The following is a 19,013-nucleotide window of genomic DNA, read 5'->3' as shown; positions in this document are numbered from 1 at the left end:
AGCAGTCACCCTATTTCATACCAACTGGGGTGTTTCTGGTCCTCTGGTCCTCTGGTGAGCAGAGGAAGGGGGTGGGGGGTATGCAGGGTAGTTTTCATGCTAAATTGTTTAAAATGTACTCTGGTTTTAATGATCAAGCTTCAGTTATTTAACTAAATGTATTCCATGATTTAAAACAAAAACTGTACTGGACCACAGGATTTAAATATGTAAGCATAGGTTTTCACTGAGTTAGTAGACAGCTGGTACCCGTTTATTTCCTGGAATAAGTGGCACAGAACGACAGTAACCTTGTGAATAGTCACGAAGGAACCCAGCAAGTGACTGTGCTCCTCTTTGACCAGAACAGGTAAGGTGTTTTATTTGATATATCTTAATTTTAATTCCTACTTCATGTAATGAAATATAACAATAGAACAATCTTGGAGTTTTAGGCAGTAATATGTAAAGCAGTGTGTCACAGTGTTGCGTAGTGTCGTTTCAGGGCACTGGTATCAAATCCAGTCATTAAACTGGCATTCATTTAGACTCCCATTACTAAGACAGACTTTTAATCGGGGAGGAAAACAACAAGAAAAAACGTTTTCTTCTAAAAATGGACTGGAGATAAATACTTTATCTATGTATACATGTATATATGAATCAATTGTTAATGAGATTATGACTAATTACATATAGCCATGTAAAAAAATAATAATAAAATAATAATCACAATTATGATCCCAATAGATGAAAAAAACAACCTAGAAGATGACTACGGGGGGTAATGGAGAATGGCTGTCAACTTGTGTCATCAAATATTTAAATAAATAATCTGAATCTGGACCTGGGCAGAAGGAGTATGTGTGGACCCTGCTAGTAAGAGGGCAAGATCTCCATTCTTCACATTCTTAGGGGATGTTTTTCCCCTGTGCTGCAGGGATGGTGAGCTCCAGTGACCTACAGGAGGTGGAGGCCATAGATGCCGAGCTGAAACGCCTGGGGCTGAAGCAGCAGCAGCTGAGTGACCGGCAGGCCCTGCTGGCTATGCTGCAGGGCTTCAAGGAGACCTCCTACTACAGAAACCCCACCAAAAAGAAGAAAAAAGGTCCCCTACTATCTGCTGTTATCTTGCATCACTTTAGGGTGCATAAATGACAATCCAGCAATTTATAATAAGATCTTAATATGACATTATTCTCACCTCACATTTTTTTTGTGTACCTTCTGTCTGCTAACAAAGGCAACTGTATCGACAAAGCAAATGGAAACGATGCTCAATTGAACACAGCTGTTGATTGGAGTCTGGGTCTCTGTGTGAACGCTGTGTCTATGTGGTGGCTGTCCCTAGGGGAGGACACAGGCATGAGGACGGAGCTGCAGAAGATCGAGGAGCAGCTGGAGACCCTCGCCGATCAGGAGGAAGACCTCATGGCCCGCAAAGACGAGATCCTCTTTCCAAACGGACACCACACAGGTGAGGCACAGAGCACCACCCAAACGGCCATTGACGAAGTGAATATAGACTCCACACTAAATTCGGTACCTGTCCCCAAACCCCCGTCAGAGCTTTGCAATGTATGCCCTGTGTGTTTCTGAGAGTCGTCTCTGTTCCTCTCTGTGTTACGGGCAGATGTCCCCAGACTGAAAGACATGGGGGTATTTGTCCTCCCTCGTCTTACTGAAGACGTCCTGAACATAGCCCCCCCACCCTCCACTCCAGGTAAGACTCATAAACAGAACTCGGGGAAGAGGTATCACTCTGGTTTTACAATAGCAAGAGCTCCCCTTCAGTTGTGCGTTGGGGTGCATGCCCCTTCTTCTCAGGCAGGCTGAGCACTGAGGAGTATATAAACCTTCTCTTCAGTGTAGGATGTCTGTGGTACCCAGTAACCATAATCCCAGGCTTCAAGGCACCATGCAAAGTCATTAGAATCAAGCAACCAATGCTGCAGTATGATCTCATCAGCTGAGGGGATCTTAGTGGGACGATCAATGGTCTCGGGGTTTACCCACTCCAACCCATGCATCCATGTAAAGAAGCTGCAGGATAACTCGCGACCCTAAACGGGGGGGGGGGGGGGGGGGGTTCATTCCCAGACCAGTGGATCCATCAGCTCTTGGGTGGAACCGTGCAACAGTGTAATGGGGGTGGGGTGGGGTGGGGGTCTGTACCTCTCCACAGCTCCTCAGGTTATCCTGGACGTGGAGAATCTGCCCCCCATTCCGTCGCACACTCAGTGCCCTTCCTGCTACCAGTTTGTCATCACAGAAACCTTCACCAAGGTGGGCAACATCGCCTGGCTGACGTGCTTCTTGAGCGTGTTCTTTGGGTACGTTTATCCAAGTCCACCTTTTTGACAGTTTTTTCCCCTACTTATTTGCTCTTAATGTGCCCCCATCCCAAGGGCCAAACCATTAATTCCTAGCCTTGCTTGGTTCACAAATCCCTGACTGTAAATGAACTCGCATGATAGATTTAGATATATTCAGACTGACTGAGAAACCATAAGAAACATGGACCTTTGAGTAGGATTGGCTGGCTGGCTATGCATTTATTTTCTTTCATGTAAACTATTATGAAAAATATACATTATTGATTTAAATGAAAAGTACCTAATGTAAAATATCAGATAGAAGCATATTATGCATACTCAGAAGCATATTATGTATTTGCGACTCACGAGGGGGGGCCAGTGGGGTGGGGGGCCAGCGATTGTATCAGGGTGGCTGTGGACCCCTGTGGACCCCCCTGGCCACCCCTTGGCGGCGCCACTGAGCACCAGGTAAGCCAACAGCACTGCCAATTTAAACCCTTCCCCTTTCAAGCTGCTTGTGGAGGAAGTACAGAGTCCACTAGCAATGAAAAGGCACCGCCCACGAGGCTGTTACACTACAAGCTAAAGTTAGATTTTTCCCAGTTGAGATTTGTTGAGCTAGTCTTCTGCCATTCGCATCCTGGATGCGGCAAAAGTGTCCGCACTGCTTGCTTGAGATAACAAAGGGTTAACCCAGATTGATGGCTCTTGACCAGCCTCTCCCTCTCTCCTGCAGCTGTGTGGCAGGGTGCTGCTTGATCCCGTTCTGCATCGAGTCTTTTAAAGACGTCATTCACAGGTGCCCCAAGTGTCGTACCCATATCCACACTGTCACCAACCTGTGAACTGGGGTCTGGAGACGAGAGGCGCTGTGGTCCGAGATCTCGACTGAGGCCTGCTTCTGAAGATCTGCACTTTGAGACACCATTCAGGGTTCGCTGGGAAAGGGGCAGGGGGCGATGTTTCTGTGTGGGCAGCTGCTGCCGTCTGTGTTCACGGCCTAGCAGACGTGCCGAGGGGCAGAGCCTCACTGAGATCAAACTGGGTGTTTCGAAGAAGGCTAGACATTAACTGAAATCAGCTCTACAGAGAGGAATTCTCAAATGAACACGGGCATAATGTTTTCTACCTCCCCACACAATTAATGTATGTTTTTGTCAATGTATTCCTCTCCACAGTTGCTCTAGAGCTCGTCAGATTACTTAATTTCCATGTCTCCATGTAAACAAAACAAGTATGAATGTATATGTAAAGAGGCAGTCTTATACTGCACCTCCACTGACTGTAATATGGAAAGCAGCACTGACCAGCTGATATGAATAGGTCAGTGTTACAATAGTTTGAGAGATTTTTTTTTTGTTGGAGATGAGAAAGTACTTGAGTGATTATTTTCACAGAATTTTCTAATTTGAAAAGGAATTGTACAGTATCTCTGTAATTAGTCTTTCTGTAATTAGTAGTATAACTTTCACAGTTTCTCGGAAGTGGATTAATTTCCTTTAAATCTTTTCCACGATGTGACAAACTGCAGGTGTCATCGCCCGTATTTCAAATTACAAAATCCGGATCTCAAAAAGGTGCGTTTACCAAGATCATAACTACAAATATGTGTTTAGTCTACTTACATGCTTACATTTTTTATGTTTTTTTACATTGTAGGGAATGGTTGACATTTCTGTTTCTAAGATCCAATGGGGATCAGCATGTGGTTATGTTGTAATATTAAAGCCAGCTGCACACTATTCCAGAGTCACCGTGGTATATGACATCTTTAAACGCAATACTAGAAATCTAAACCAACTTCTCTAAAGCTGGTATTTTCACTGTACTTGCATATTCCTGCTCAGGTCAAATAATCCCTCTGTCCTAATACTGCAATGGAGTGTTTCTCTATACTAGTCTCTAGGCTTCTGATGGTTAATCTTTTCACTTTGTTGAAGCAATTTAAGTTGAACTGAATTTAAGTTTGCTTAATTAGATCTTTTCAAGCATTTTTAATTGGTCCCCACTTAAAAATACTGATGTGATTAAGAATAAGCCTGAACCCCTTTTAGTTTTTAATAGCCAGGTGTCTGGAATTGGGCCCAGGGCTACGAAGAATGCTGATTATATAGACTTAGAATACAGCTGAACTCCTTCTTTTGTCTTTATGTTAATTGGTAACCTATAAAAATTGGTTTGAACAGTTACAGGGGAGCAAGAATGTATTCAACAAGCAGGGGATGAAGGTTCTTGGCCCGAGAGAAGACAGCGGTTTAAAGATCTAATTAGGAAAATGGTTTCTTTATGGTTTAGTCGAGGCTACATTATTATAATCTCAGCTCATGAAACCCTTTTGAAATGGGGGGTGTTGAGGCTGAGACCCAGCTGTTGCCTGCCCTCTGAATTATGAAACTGAGTTCACAAGGGGGTAATGCACTGCTGGGGGTGCGAGATAATTAGAACAGGATTTCTTAAAAGGGGGTGCCTGCCCTGGGGTTGTGGGGAGGGAGTCCAGAGGGATGCCGGTCTGACTTGACCTGATGGAGGGGTGGGGTTAAAGACAGAAAAACAGAGGCCTGAAAGATGTTGTGCCACTCTATGTTCTGTATCATTAATTGAAGGATTTGTGCAATATAAATCAAAAATGAAATAAATAACCCAGGCCGCCTCACATCATTGTCAGCTGTGTTCTTGCTAATCAGGTGCGCTAGTGAAATGAAGCACAGAGGGGCAGCATGGCCACAGTACATCAAATTTTAATTACACCAAAAAAGGCAGATATATATACCAAACAAGTTTATCCATTGCAACTATTTACAAAATAGAGCTCATAGATGTACTACACATGTATAAAAATACGCATTACATATATATAAATATATACACAATGTGCAAAACATATGGCATACAAACAATGAATCGGAAACCATTTTGCAGGGGAGGGGAGCATCTGGAATGGACAGCGCCCGTTTTTAAGGTTTGCTTTTGTTTTTGCAATAGAAGGGTAAGCAGAAAGTGGGTCTGCCGATTCTCCTCCACAGATGAAGTCGAGTAGAAACAGAAACAAGGCTGTGGTTACCAAAGTGCAGGCAAAACCAAGGACACCTAAAGCCACTGCTGTAACCAGAACTGTGACGATGGCACCTTCATAGGAGCAGGCAAAACAGAGCTGACATGGATTATTCACCTGTTTGGAAAAGCAACACCGAACTGTGGTGAGAAAGAAGATAAATAAAATAAAAACATAACGCCCACCTGTTTTGATCTGCTTGAAGAAAGAACTGCTGTGATAAGTGCTAATATTGGGAGAAAGAATTGAACTGGGAAAACTGACATCTAAGGCCAAGCTTCCTCACAGACAACACCGCTTCAAGGTGATTCTGTACCCTACAATCTGCTACGTCTTGCAATGGCACAAAACAAGGCCTATGACATTATTTATACAGGGAAACCAGATCAAGGAGGAGGAGTTATATTCTCTATAAAGGTTATGGTCAGTTATGGTTCCAGTCCCCTTTCCAACGCTGAAAGCTGAAAGGGGCGAACTGAAGACTGAATTGACCCAAACTCTGCGAGTCATGTACAGCATATGTGTGTCTTGATTGATGGATTTTATTTATTTATTTTTGGCTAGTTTGGTTTGTTTATACATTTGATATCCATCTGCACAACGAAAACCATACATATTTACAACATTCGGTTTTAAGAAACAAAAGACAAAACAAAACAAAAATCATAACGACACTAAACATCTGTGGTTTCAACACATTATGATTGTTCATATAAATATAATTTAAGGGCGCTAAACAGATAGATGCCCTCTTTGGCAATATTATGGGGAGCCAATTGCACCCCCCCCCCCCCACCCCCTCTCCTAACTATGCTTACTATTATGAGCCTGCTGCCAACTTCTCTTTTCAAAGGTTTGATCAGAGTCAGGAGTTCAGACACATGCAAATAGGTGCTTTTGGTTCCTTATCATTTTTAGATGTCAAAGCGGAAAAACAATGCTATATTTTTTGGCATTACTCCCACACCCTCCCAGGCTGCAGAATAATCTCCCCACAGTGTTGCTGTGAAGAGATCTGCAGAGACTTTTGGCTACAGTTACAAAAACAAGACACGCAACCTGTCCATTCTCTGCCACCAACACCCGCGAGCTACGAGCTACGCACTATACAAAACACACTGGTGTGTAAATCTAGCTGCATTTGCAAGTAAGCACTACCTCAGCTTGGCTACAAGAACAAAGACACCTTTTGTTTGGAAAATGCTCTGGAGTTTGAATGCCTTGTTTACATGGAAGTAAATGCATGTGTGTGCATGTGCGTGTTGAAGCTGATGTTACAGTTGAAGTGCTATGCTTTACCACTAGATGGAACCAGCATGCAGTTATCATGCATTACAGTAGTGATTTTCCTTTTATTCAGTCTCCCTCTGGAAAGTGTTCACTCACACGCGCAAGAGCCCATGATTACAGAAATGATCAAGTTGCACAATCACTGGTTAAGGCCAGTGCTCTTTAATAAACTTCAGGTCTCTGCGATGCATTTGGACAAAGTTATTGCAGCAGCATTGCTCAGGCCCAGATGCGTTTCGAAGAAAGAGCTGAAGAAGCAGCAAGAAGGTGGAGAAGATGAGGCAATTGAATCTACCATGCTTTGAGGTACAAAATGAGTCTTTTCCTGTCATGGTCTAATCCGTCCCCAAGGAATTTCTTTACTACCATCAAGTGTGAACTTCTAAACAGAGCATCCTTTTCCCTTCCAGCTTTTCACTTTTGATCTTTCTATCCAGTGGTATTAAAAGTGCAATTTGTTGTGGTTTTGTTTCTGTCTGAAAAATGCAATAAAAGAAGTACGAAAATCGAATCAAAAGAACTGCCCCAGCGTGAGCGGGCCTTCACCAGACACCAGGGAGAATGTAGCTCCACTGAGGACAACGAAAAATACGGCATCACAAATCTATCAATAATTGCTGCTCATCTGCCTCCTGCCCAATTTCAATTGATCATTTTTATGCTTTTACTAATGCAGTTTGTTATTTAATATTACAGAAAACATTTAACCGTGACCCTTAAAGCACAGCTATGTGGTTTAGTGTAGTGACCAAACAGACCAATGATGAGAAATAAAAAATGGGGTCCTTGGCCAGAAGATTGGGTGTTTTGGAAATGTAAATCCATGGCATCTGATTGTCATTCACTTGCTTTTGAAATACTGTCGTTTCACCACGAAACAGTAAAACTGAGGCATGATCTGGGGTCTGTAGATGCTGGTTGTGTTGGGCTGCGATGAGAGATGAAGCACACTCTGACGTTGCAAAATCATCTGACTATCTCCCCTCTCCAAACAGATGCCCCTTGGACAAGCTGCGACTGCAAGGTGGGCTATCCAATCAATGCTATATGCAATAGCAGAGAATGCACTAGGGCAGGGGATTTCACTGAAGGTCCACACTGACAAGACAGTGCTGTGGGACTGGGTGGATAACCACGGAGACTACTTTGCAACCCGTGACCATCCTGCGAGTTTCAGGCCGAATCTAGGATGGAGGGGGATAATGGGAATGCACTCGCTTCCTCCCCTATACCCCTCCCAGTGTGGTCACCACAAGCAGCCATCTCTCTCTCTGGATCGTTCGCCCTCGTTTTCACACCAGGTGATCCGCTGTGTTCCCAAGTCTACTGCGAACAGAGATCTACTGTTGTTTAGAGGGAGTTGCCGAGACGTGAAAATCTGGAAAGTGCTGAATACGTGCGCAGATAGAGATGTGGAGGGGGGTAGAAAAGTGAGAAAGGATGGAGCATCGCAATGTTGACCAGACTAAATCAAAGGACTAATACCCAGAACTACAACAGGAAAACCGCCTAATAACTGCAAAATAAGTCATCACTGGTATTGCACTAATATTCCTTGTAGGGGTTACAGTGGACATGCCCATAGGGAACACTAAAGGGCCCTTTCCCAGCATCCCTCAGTCCAGCAACCCTCTGTCTGTACAGCAGTTAAAACGTAAACAAACAAAAAACAAAAGAACAATAATAATAATTTACACAGTATTTACAAAGGCCACTTCAATCTGTCATTTTTTTTTTTAACAGTTTAAAAATAAAGACTCTTGGCCGTATTAAAACACAAAACTAAAAGTAAAAAAAACAAAACAAAAAAACACTATATTTGCAGTCCCTCTGTTAAAGCTCAATTTTTTTTCTCTGTAACTAGTCAGTGCCAATCTGGACCTCAGCCCCGCTGTCTCCTGGGCTACAAACCAGCCAGGGACTCTAGTGTCTCAGGACAGGCGAGGCCTCACAGCAAGGCCAGTTTCCCACAATGCACAGGGAGCTCAGTGCCGCTACCCGTCTCACCTGCCACTCGAAAGCCAGAACAGAAGAAAGAGGACAGATGTTCGAACATCAGCCTGCATGTCTAGTAGCTGTAGAGGATTCACATTTGTTTTTCGTTTTTCAAGAAATTCCCTTTGAAAACTAAACCAAAATCTTTTCATGTTATTAAAAACAGCCCGCTCTTACGCGATTATTTTTAATCTTGTGGAAATCGCAGTTTTTAACACATTGGAAAACTGAAAATCAGGCGACCGGACTGGGATTTACTAGGATCGTTCGTGTCCCCTGTGAGTGACAGAAAAAAATTTAAAGATGTGCCTGCCATTCAACTTCCCTCCCTCTTCTCCCCCTGCCTGACCTTATTCGCCCTTAGTTGCATTAGCACAGACTACATGCGACCTTTCTCCTGTCTGTGAATACAAAGGAAAGGAGGTAAATCACCAGGACAGAGCCGCACTGTCTACAGCCCTGAGGTATGTTATGAGATCATCCTTGCCAGAACAATAGCTAACGCTGTCGTATTCAATAAAAAACAAACCAAAAATAAACTATACAAAATTGGGCTATCCTGACTGTGCCCATGGCTGACACTATGTATAGGAATAAAACAAAAGAAAAAACAGAATTGAAATTAAAAGAATACATTACAGTCTATTATATTCTGATCTCCTTTTCTCCCTCTTCTCCTTTTCTCAGGGTGTTCCTATTAATGCTTGGAGAGAATTGAAAACATGATCGAAAATGTTTGAGAAAAGAAACAAAAGTAGAAAGCTGCGGAGGTTTCCGTGGCTTGTTAAGTCCAGGCATGGCTGTCAGTCCTGTTTCTCCTTCGAGAGAGGACCAGGGCCCGCTGTCAGACGACTCAACTCTGAAGTTTGATGTCGCTGGGTCTCTGGAAAACGTCAGTGTAGCGAGATAAGATCACTGAAAGGCTGTCCAGTTCCATTTGGCACAATGAAAAAAAACAACCCTTAAATAACATACACCCAGTACACCCTCCCTCTCTTCAGGACCCTCTCATACCGGTCAGAATGTAAAGATCAACCTGCATGATTTTCCCTCAGATTAGAACAGTCTTGGAGGACAAAACAAAAAAACAAAAAGGATAACTCCACTTCAATATTTGGCCTTCACCACCACACTCTCGAGGAATACAGACCGCCTGAGAAGCAGACGTCCGTTCATGGTCTGTTCCCTCAGCCAATGACAGCTCCACACACTAACGCTCCGAGCATCCTGGCGTCTCCAAGGACTTTGATATCTACAGAACCCCAGCAGCGTGGCTCTATGGGCCCTGCCCAGGGGCTCCAGGGCGGAGGGGCTTGCTGGGTGTTGTCTGGAGCGGAGGGGGGCGTCTACCCTGCACATTGTTACAGGAACTTGGGTGGTAGGGGGGCGAGGGGAGGGGTGTTTGCCGGGTGCTGGGAAGCTCCCAAGGTCTCAGTCCCAGTGCAGCTGGAGGTCGTGGGCGTCCAGGAAGTCTGAGGAGAAGACACCCCCTCCGGGCGATATCCCCAGTGGATTGAGCCCCCCTGCCGGGCCGGGCATGGTGAGGTCCAGCCACTCCATGTTGTCCAGGTTAGTGTCGTGGAGGTCGAAGGAGGGGGCTGGGGGGCCGTCGCTGAAGTGCAGCTCTGAGGTGTCCATGGGGGAGTGGGGCTGGTCCAGCAGCTGGCAATGGAGCTCCTCTATTAGGGAGAGCTCATCCCGGGGACGAGTCACCGCATCCCCCCCCAGCGTGCCCTCCAGGAAGGCCTCGAGCTGGTTGTCCGAAGCCAAGGAGGCCAGGCTGGGCGTGGGGTCTACCAGTGAGGGAGGAGGTGCCACCTGCACCTGCGGTGGGGGCCGGGACAGAACGGTGTTGATGGGCAGGGTGGTGATGCTGGCAGTGACGGGCATCATCTTGGCTGATTGGGGGGGGTCTTCTCTAATGAACGGGGAGATTTCTGTGCAGGGAAAATTCAATAAGCCAATTAATTAATAAACCACAGGCCAGGGACAAGCCTCAAGCCTATCTACAGCTTACATTCAGGGTTTGGGTTAGGGGAGGATCTGAGGACAGATTTGTGCAGCGTCAGGGGCGCTCAGGGCTGGGGCACACAGCTTCACTCAGCACACAATGTGGAACGCACAGGAAAAGGGCTTGCCATCTCCTTTGTGCGCAGAGAGGAAATTATCACATTTAATGACTTCAATTAAATCACAGACCGACTGCCAACATATCAAGAAGCCGCCTCCCTTCCCGAAGTTCAAACTGCCGTAATATGAGAACTACATTCTAGCCGGCTCATCGGCTTTTACACGTTTCCTCAGCATTAAGCGACAGAACTGTCCAGCACCGACAGAATGACAGCTCACCTCCGCTCTCGATCAGAATGGCAAACAGATCGTCCATCTGCTGGCTGGTTGCCGTGGGACCCTTAAATGGAAGACGAGAGATGAGCGAGGGTTAGCAGGGACAACGGTGCGCTGACGGGGGGGGTTGTATGTGGTGGTGGTGCTTGGCTTGGCCTGTATGCTTGGCCCGTGAGTGTCTTACTATGTGTGCGTAACCTGTGTGTGCATGTGACGGTGTGTGTTGTATGCGGTGTGCGTGTTTTCCTGATGGAAGTTGTTACCTGCGTGTGAGTAGGTGTCTGCAGGCTGCGGGTCTGTTTCACGGCCTCTTCGTAGCGTGGCGGGTCTTTACTCTTGGGCGCATGGCTGGGGAAGACGGACTGCTGCAGGAGGAAGGGTTGTTGGGAGGGGGAGGCAGGCTGCAGGGGAGAGAGATGGCACACGGGATACTGTTACACCCTCCCTCGATACCAATCAGTGCAAAACAACACGGTACACACTGACGCAATGGCTGCTAACTTGTACAAAACTGCATCAGACAAGAAACTGAAATTACTTCATTTGTCAAAGAAGTTTTACTACACAAACTGAAACATACCGTGTCCCACATGTAACAAATTACCAATTTACAATATAATGGCAAAATACTAATCCGATACTAACTCACAATAACAAAACAGTGTTACAGAACACATGTACGTATGTAATATCCCTGATCACAGATTAATAAAAAAAAAACTTTATGTCACTAACTGGGTCTGGTGGGGGTCTAGCAGTGGCCTGTTGCAGTACCTTGTGTGTAGGCCCATTAGGGAGGGAGTGGCTGGGCGAGGCCCGGGGAGGAGGCCTGCTCTCGGGGGAGCTGCTCAAGAAACACTGGGGCATATCATTCAGCTGGCTGGAGTTGAACTTGAATCCAGAGCTGGTGGTGGTGCATGATGGGAAGGCCTGTGGAGAGAGACAACGCATGGTTAACTCTGGATGGATGTTGATCCTTATTCTCCGCATTATATATTCTCCACACACCTTGCCTGCCGTCTCATCTATCACCTTTAAAAACTACCGCTCAAGCTCAACGGGAATCGGAAACGTGGCAGCAAGTGGGTGAAAATGCATCACATGTTTTCCAGTACTGTCGCCCATACTTTATTAAAACAGTTCAGTTTTCCAGGTAAATAAAACTCAGCTGTGCCCTGGGTATTTAGTCGTACAAACAAGAAATCTTGTGCAAGTTCAATGGCCATTTATTTGCAATTATATTACAAAACAAATGAATAACTATACCGGTAGTGTTTATATAAAGCATGATTTCTGGCAGCTTGCAGTATCCATTACAGATGTTTTATTGTTATTTAGAGCAATGTGTACTTCGGCTAAGCTAAGACTTAAAAATATGTTGTCATTAAGTCCAGAACTCTGCACCTTGTCTTACACCATTTTAAACCATCATTTCCACTAGGGAAGTAGGGCAGTAACACACCTAGCAATTAAAACGCAAAGCTCATACAGATGTTCACAGCTCATAACACCGCAATGACCTTCTGGCCCCAGGGTGCTGTGCTGGGTGCGTTACCCCCTTGGCCATGACTGGAACCCAGTGTAAGCCTGTAGACTTAGCAGAGGGACATCACAATGAAGTGCTTTTAGATCTCGCGTTGTGGAGAAAAATCTTTTCATCGAGTTTTTACTATATACAGAGGTGGCCCGCTGCGAGCCTCGCACACAGGAGCTGTCAGTGGGTGCGTTGGGTGCTCGTCAGTCACACTTTGTGCTAGCAACGGGACTGCCGCCAAGACTGCAGCCAGGGGTGCTTTTAATGTGATTAGGAAAGGAATTCATCATCAAGACTTGGCTATTCTTAACCAGGCAACTGTAACATTAAGATAACAAATGAAAGAGACAATTATTGGGATAGCTAAAGCAGAGTGCGGGTTTGAGCCACGTCAGACGCAGACGTTTGGCTAATCCTCAGTGGCATCCTGCCGATAATAGTCTTCCTTCCAACAAACTCGCCCCCCTGGTTGACCTGAGTGGTTAAACTCTAAAACACAATTATCTTTTTTTGATCACCTTGCCAACCACTGATTCTCTCTGATTGTTCAGATTGCTTTAAATGAATCTCTCAAGCTTAAAACGAAGCTTAATGTGTTAACTCTTTGTAAGAACCTTTAACATACATTTTAAAATGGATACAGAAAAAGGCATTGAAATGCACAGTTTGTGTGTTAAGAGTGAAGGCAGAGCCACTGAGCAGTTGCAGACCTGAGACATGTGCTTGTCTTGGCTGGGCAGCTGATGGGGAGAAGAGGTCTCGGGCGGCTGTGGCTGTATCTTGTGCACGGAGGCCTGTATGAGGCCTGGGGCTTGAGTAGAGACGGCGGCCTGGAGAACCGGCTGTGTCTGCGGGAGATGGACGTGATATTCAGAAAGCCAGCAGTGGAATTTTTGTGTTGTGTTGTTTGTGATGTATGGATAAAAATAGTCTTCTGTGCTGTAAATGTGGTGAATAGTACTTATATACACCGATCAGCCATAACATTATGACCACTGACAGGTGAAGTGATAACACTGATAATCTCGTTATCATGGCACCTGTCAGTGGGTGGGATATATTAGGCAGCAAGTGAACATTTTGTCCTCAAAGTTGGTGTGTTAGAAGCAGGAAAGGATCTGAGTGACTTTGACAAGGGCCAAATTGTGATGGCTAGACGACTGGGTCAGAGCATCTCCAAAACTGCAGCTCTTGTGGGGTGTTCCCGGTCTGCAGTGGTCAGTACCTATCAAAAGTGGTCCAAGGAAGGAAAAGCGGTGAACCGGCAACAGGGTTACGGGCGGCCAAGGCTCACTGATGCACGTGGGGAGCGAAGGCTGGCCCGTGTGGTCCGATCCAACAGACGAGCTACTGTAGCTCAAATTGCTGAAAAGTTAATGCAGGTTCTGATAGAAAGGTGTCAGAACACACAGTGCATCGCAGTTTGTTGCGTATGGAGCTGCGTAGCCGCAGACCAGTCAGGGTGCCCATGCTGACGCCTGTCCACTGCCGAAAGCGCCTACAATGGGCACGTGAGCATCAGAACTGGACCACAGAGCAATGGAAGAAGGTGGTCTGGTCTGATGAATCACGAGTTCAAGGTGTTGACTTGGCCTCCAAATTCCCCAGACCTCAATCCAATCGAGCATATGTGGGATGTGCTGGACAAACAAGTCCGATCCATGGAAGCCCCACCTCGCAACTTACAGGACTTAAAGGATCTGCTGCTAACGTCTTGGTGCCAGATACCACAGCACACCTTCAGAGGTCTAGTGGAGTCCATGCCTCGACGGGTCAGGGCTGTTTTGGCAGCAAAAGGTAGACCTACACAATATTAGGCAGGTGGTCATAATGTTATGGCTGATCGGTGTATGTATGTTAATGAAGATACAGACATATAAATACTGTATATGGTTGGGATTTTACATATACATATATAAAGATTACAAAAAAAATAAATAACATGCCATGAAACTAATATACTATTTATGAAACCCACTCACAAAAGACACAACTGAAATGAATGGAATCATTAATGAAAACACTCCATTTGAAGCTGTATGCTAATGGACTATGGAGGTAAAAGTAAAGCAGATTCCCACAGCTTGAATTGGATGGATTGTGCAGTAAGTTGAGTTTTTTTTATACATGAGTAAAAAATGTGGTAGAGCTAAAGGATAAACAGTCCCTGTCTGTCTCAACACAAGGCCCTCAATAACATGATTACAGGCTGGGGCTCCTGCCATCCTGTCCCTGACATTCGCCACAGTGCCCGACCGTGCACGCTGGTACCTGCAGGTTCAAGCTGGCCGTGGGAAGCTGGATGGAGGCAGTGGTGCCGGGCAGGGAGACAGGCAGCAGGATCTGAGTGCCTGGCTGGGCGGTCAGCAGGGTCTGTGGCTGCCCGAGGACCTGGGACACCTGCTGGTGGCTGATGAAGAACTGGGGCAGGGTGGTCAGCTGGGTCGGCTGGGGGGTGGGCTGGGGATCCTCCTGCTTGATTGGCAGAAGTTGGGTGAGGGGCCGGGGCCCCGAGCAGCTGGGGGGGGCCTTGTTCTCGTCCTTGATGGGGGCGGGGGGGCTGGGCTCAGGCTGCTGCTGCTGGCTCCTCTTCTCCACCTCCAGCTGCATCTTCAGCTCCTCCACTAGCCGCTGCTCCTGCTCCAGCTTGCGCATCAGCTCCTCGATCTGCTGCTCCTTCTCGTGCAGCCTGCGGTCCTTCTCCGAGGCATCGGGCTCCACGGCGGGGTCCTCGGGGCCCGATTTGTGCAGAGGGGCCCCTGGAGCTGCCATAACGACTGCAGTCAGCTGCGCAGGGGACATGCCACCCATGCCCTCACTGTTCGAGTCCATCCTCCCAGCATCCTCTGCGCTGAGGTTGGAGAGCTCTGAGGGCACGGGGGACACCGGGGGCGTGGAGCTCATGCTCTCCAGGGGCGCCTGGTGGCCAGACGAGAGGTGCTGCACCACGGGGGAGGCCGACGCATCCATGGCCAGCCCGGGGAGGGTGACCGAAGGCTGGGTGCCACCTGTGGAACTGGCAGGAGGCGGCGCCCTCCCAACACTGGTAGTGTTCTCCAGGTAGTACTTGAGCCGCTCGATGAGGTCTGTCTTGGTCCCCGACACGTGAAGCCCCCGCAGTTTCAGCTCCATCTTCAGTTCTGCCACCTGGTCAGAACAGACACGACAATCAGCTTTAGGGCAAACAAACCTATGGGTTTGTGGCTGAGACGCAAAAAAACAATGCACCACTGGCATCCAATAGTCTACGTTAGCACTCACACAGCAGGGAAATCCCACTGTAGAACAAGTGATGGTGAAATCCTGTTCTACAGCAGGATTTTCCAGTGTTAATACAGGCCGGTTACGGTGTGTTTGGCAGCCGTCCTGATGGCCCAGGAAGCCCTAGTGTTCCTCTCACCTTCATGTCATCTAGATTGGCAGGTAGCGGGCCAGGTTTGCGGTTGGCCAGGTTGTTGTTGGGGCGCCCTGTGCCAGCGGTGGGCAGGGAAACCATGATGGAGGTGGGCACGTTGTTGTTGTTGTTCAGCGCCATGTTGGCAGTGTTGTTCTGACTGTCGGTCACAGGCCTGCGGGGCACAGAGAGAGAGGAGAAAGGAGGAGGAGGAGCCTTGGTTAGAGAGGCAAGGAAACTGATCAAAATATCTGCCACAACCTATTGACAATACAGCAGATGAGCTGATGAGTGCATGAGCTGCCCATCATAACGCTGTTCTTGAGATCTATCATCCACCCCTGTAACTAAAACAAAAGGAAAAAACTCAAATGAACAGGCCTACAGCCACAGACGAGACTCCCTTCAGCGCGAGACGGTTGCACTAGAGTTGGAGTGGCACCAAAGAGCTTGCGCAGCACAACATCAGAGTCAACATCTGCTACTGCTGCACAGCAAGATTATGCTAGTAAGGGAAACCCGCCTGCATTAATGGTCTCCCATTCACCATAAACAATCTCTTCACGAAACAAGGGAGCCGCCACACCGCAACAGGAAACCAGCAGGCAGCCATAAATTCTCTATTACACAAACAACATCTGTAATGGAAATGGCAGCTGATGGTGAGGTGTGTGTAAACATCCTGATATTTAATGAATGTGTGGGGCAGGAACAGAGCTAGACCTCAGAGCCAGCTTCCGGAGAGACAGCTTTGCCAAGACAACTAAGGCAAGTTCCTTTCACTTCCATAGCTTCCATATATATATGGATATATATATTGCTTTTCTGTAAACAACATGACAAGAACTGAATTCTTGTAGGTGGTAAGAAGTATCTCCTGCCAGTCTTTCCTTAAAGGGACTGCAGCGTTATCACGTTACAGGCCACCTCTAGAGAGGAGATAAACCCGTGATCACTAATCATAATGTCAACAGGGAGATGGGTGAATTATTTGGGATGCCAAATGGCAAATATAAAATCAATAATTGTTGATTCCAAATGATTAATATTTTCTTCTGTGTTTTTTTCCCCCACACATCTTACCACCCTATCTCTAAAGCTCTTCATGAGACTCTTCCTCCCCTGACCTCTGACCCCCAGCAGACGTACTTGAGTGGGGCAGGGAGGATGGCCTGGTAGTTGTAGTGCTGGTGCTGCTGCTGATTGAGGATCTGTAGCTGCAGGAAGAGCTGTTGCTGCTGCAGGAGGCGAGCATACGAGGAGTCCATTGGCGCCTCACTGAGCTCGCCCTTCTGGTCGGGGGGGATGTACTGGTGGTATTTGAGCTTCTTCACCCGGGGCTTGGCATCCTTGCTCTTCTTGCTGCGGCTCTTGTCGCTCCCCGACTTCGTCTGGCTCTGCTGCAGTGGCGAGAATGGGAAGACTTGATTAAATGATTAATTGATGATTCATTCATTTAAAAAACGTGTCATTCTGAAGGAAGTAAAGCGAGTCCGAGGTGGTGTGTATCAGCCATTATGCACCAGTCCAACTACTCAGCAGAACAGGACAAGTCATTAGTCTATTTACCCATCTATAAAAAAAGATATACATCTATTTATGCATGGGTGTGTGCATGTAGGTATTATATATGTACACATTTTACTTTTGTGTTTCACGCAATAGAATGAATCCCTTGTAAGAAAAAAAAAAAATGTTCCAGGAGAATCTAGGATGTGGAGGAATTTAACTGGTTAAGATTTTAAAATGGCCAGGGAGTCAGGCCTGTACTGTAGTCTTAAGCAAAATATCAGGATGAACACATTTGAGTTCAGCAAGGGATAGAGGTGTGATTCACAAGCGCACATGCAAAGTACTGCACTAATATGACACACATCACATGCACAGACAGCAGGCAGCTATAAACCGAGCCAGATATTTCACAAAGACCTCTTTCCAGCTGCTGTCAATGTGGAGGAGGAGTCGCTGCACACTATCTGTGGGATCAGCGCTGCAGTCGTGCAGACACAGCTGACTGGGGTCTGCTCCAGCACAAAATTGACCTTGTCAGATTGATCTGGGGTTTACCAGCAGATTACAAGAGACTGTAACGAAGCTCGTCTTCAGCGATGGCTCTCTCTGCTAATCACGCCTTCGGTTCCACAGCAACGGACAAAGATTAGCTTGAGTGTGCGGGATGCATTTTTCAGGGCAGACAGTTTTCATAAAGACGTCACAAGGGTCCCTGTCACCCACCCTGCAGAGACAGGGAGTGGGCGAGAGGTACGCTTGAGGGAACTGCACAACCCTGGCTGGTTCCTCAGACTGGGTCAGTTCCCCAGCATCCCAGTGCACACCGCCTCGTATGATATACTGGAAACGCCACCATTTCATCAGCCTGACTCTGACACAACACAGAGCTATTGGGCAGCTCTTCAGTGCAAGAACACCAGGCTTTTGCTTCCTTTTACTACACAAAATTTGAACTGTACAACCTGCTAACTTGTTTTCATCAGTACATCTGATCAAACTAAGCGAAACAAAATAATAATATGGAAAATAAAGAAAACCTATCGTTTTAGAACAGTTAACATTTGCCTTTGGTTGTAAACATCCAGCTTTATCTAGTTAATGGACTTTTAAGTTTCCATTTTATCTTGTGAAACGCAAAATAAAAATGAATAGAAAGTATGTTAAGAAAGTTAACCCAGACAAATAAACATACCACATACATATGTTTTACATCGCTATTCAGTAAAGTAGATAGGTGGATGGATAGATGCAATTAAGATTACTGAACACTGCCACCCTTCTGAAAGTGAGTAATCGTTTCGCACAGCACACTGGGGTGCCCGGAGCATCTATAACATCCAATTCTGGACAAAGAAATCTTCCAGACCCCTACAGGTTAGGGAAGGGAAGATGACAAAGTGCAAAAACATTTGCTGCCAGTCTGTTTTCTGTTTCCTTTCTGTGTGTTTATTCTGGATGAGCATGTTTAAATACACCTTCAAATACCAGGGAAAAAGCCTTGTATCTTTGTATCCTATAGCTAATCCCTACATTTACATATAAGAGATATTAAATACAGTGTGTAGATTAGACTGTACTGTATATAATTCATGT

At 46.3% G+C, this 19,013-nt stretch overlaps 1 protein-coding gene across 4 annotated transcripts in view; it reads right to left on the bottom strand.

The window, feature by feature from the left end:
• Positions 1-5,019: 5,019 nt before the first annotated feature.
• mrtfba (myocardin related transcription factor Ba) overlaps positions 5,020-19,013 on the bottom strand; it is a 55,921-nt gene continuing 41,927 nt past the window's right edge. For 3 of the 4 annotated variants that reach the window (XM_066690155.1, XM_066690156.1, XM_066690157.1), the window contains 8 exons: positions 17,058-17,308; positions 15,915-16,083; positions 14,786-15,661; positions 13,225-13,362; positions 11,755-11,910; positions 11,244-11,381; positions 10,984-11,044; positions 5,020-10,571 (listed from right to left, as the gene is read on the bottom strand). In XM_066690155.1, coding sequence (XP_066546252.1) covers positions 10,066-10,571; positions 10,984-11,044; positions 11,244-11,381; positions 11,755-11,910; positions 13,225-13,362; positions 14,786-15,661; positions 15,915-16,083; positions 17,058-17,308 — 2,295 coding nt within the window. In that variant the 3' untranslated portion in view covers positions 5,020-10,065. The remainder of the gene's footprint in view (positions 10,572-10,983; positions 11,045-11,243; positions 11,382-11,754; positions 11,911-13,224; positions 13,363-14,785; positions 15,662-15,914; positions 16,084-17,057; positions 17,309-19,013) is intronic. The other variant, XM_066690158.1, reaches the window with a different exon arrangement.

Source organism: Amia ocellicauda, chromosome 17 (genome assembly GCF_036373705.1).
Source record: "Amia ocellicauda isolate fAmiCal2 chromosome 17, fAmiCal2.hap1, whole genome shotgun sequence".
NCBI lineage: Eukaryota > Metazoa > Chordata > Actinopteri > Amiiformes > Amiidae > Amia > Amia ocellicauda.
Note: the sequence above shows the minus strand (reverse complement) of the source record. Positions and strands in the feature narration are given on the sequence as shown.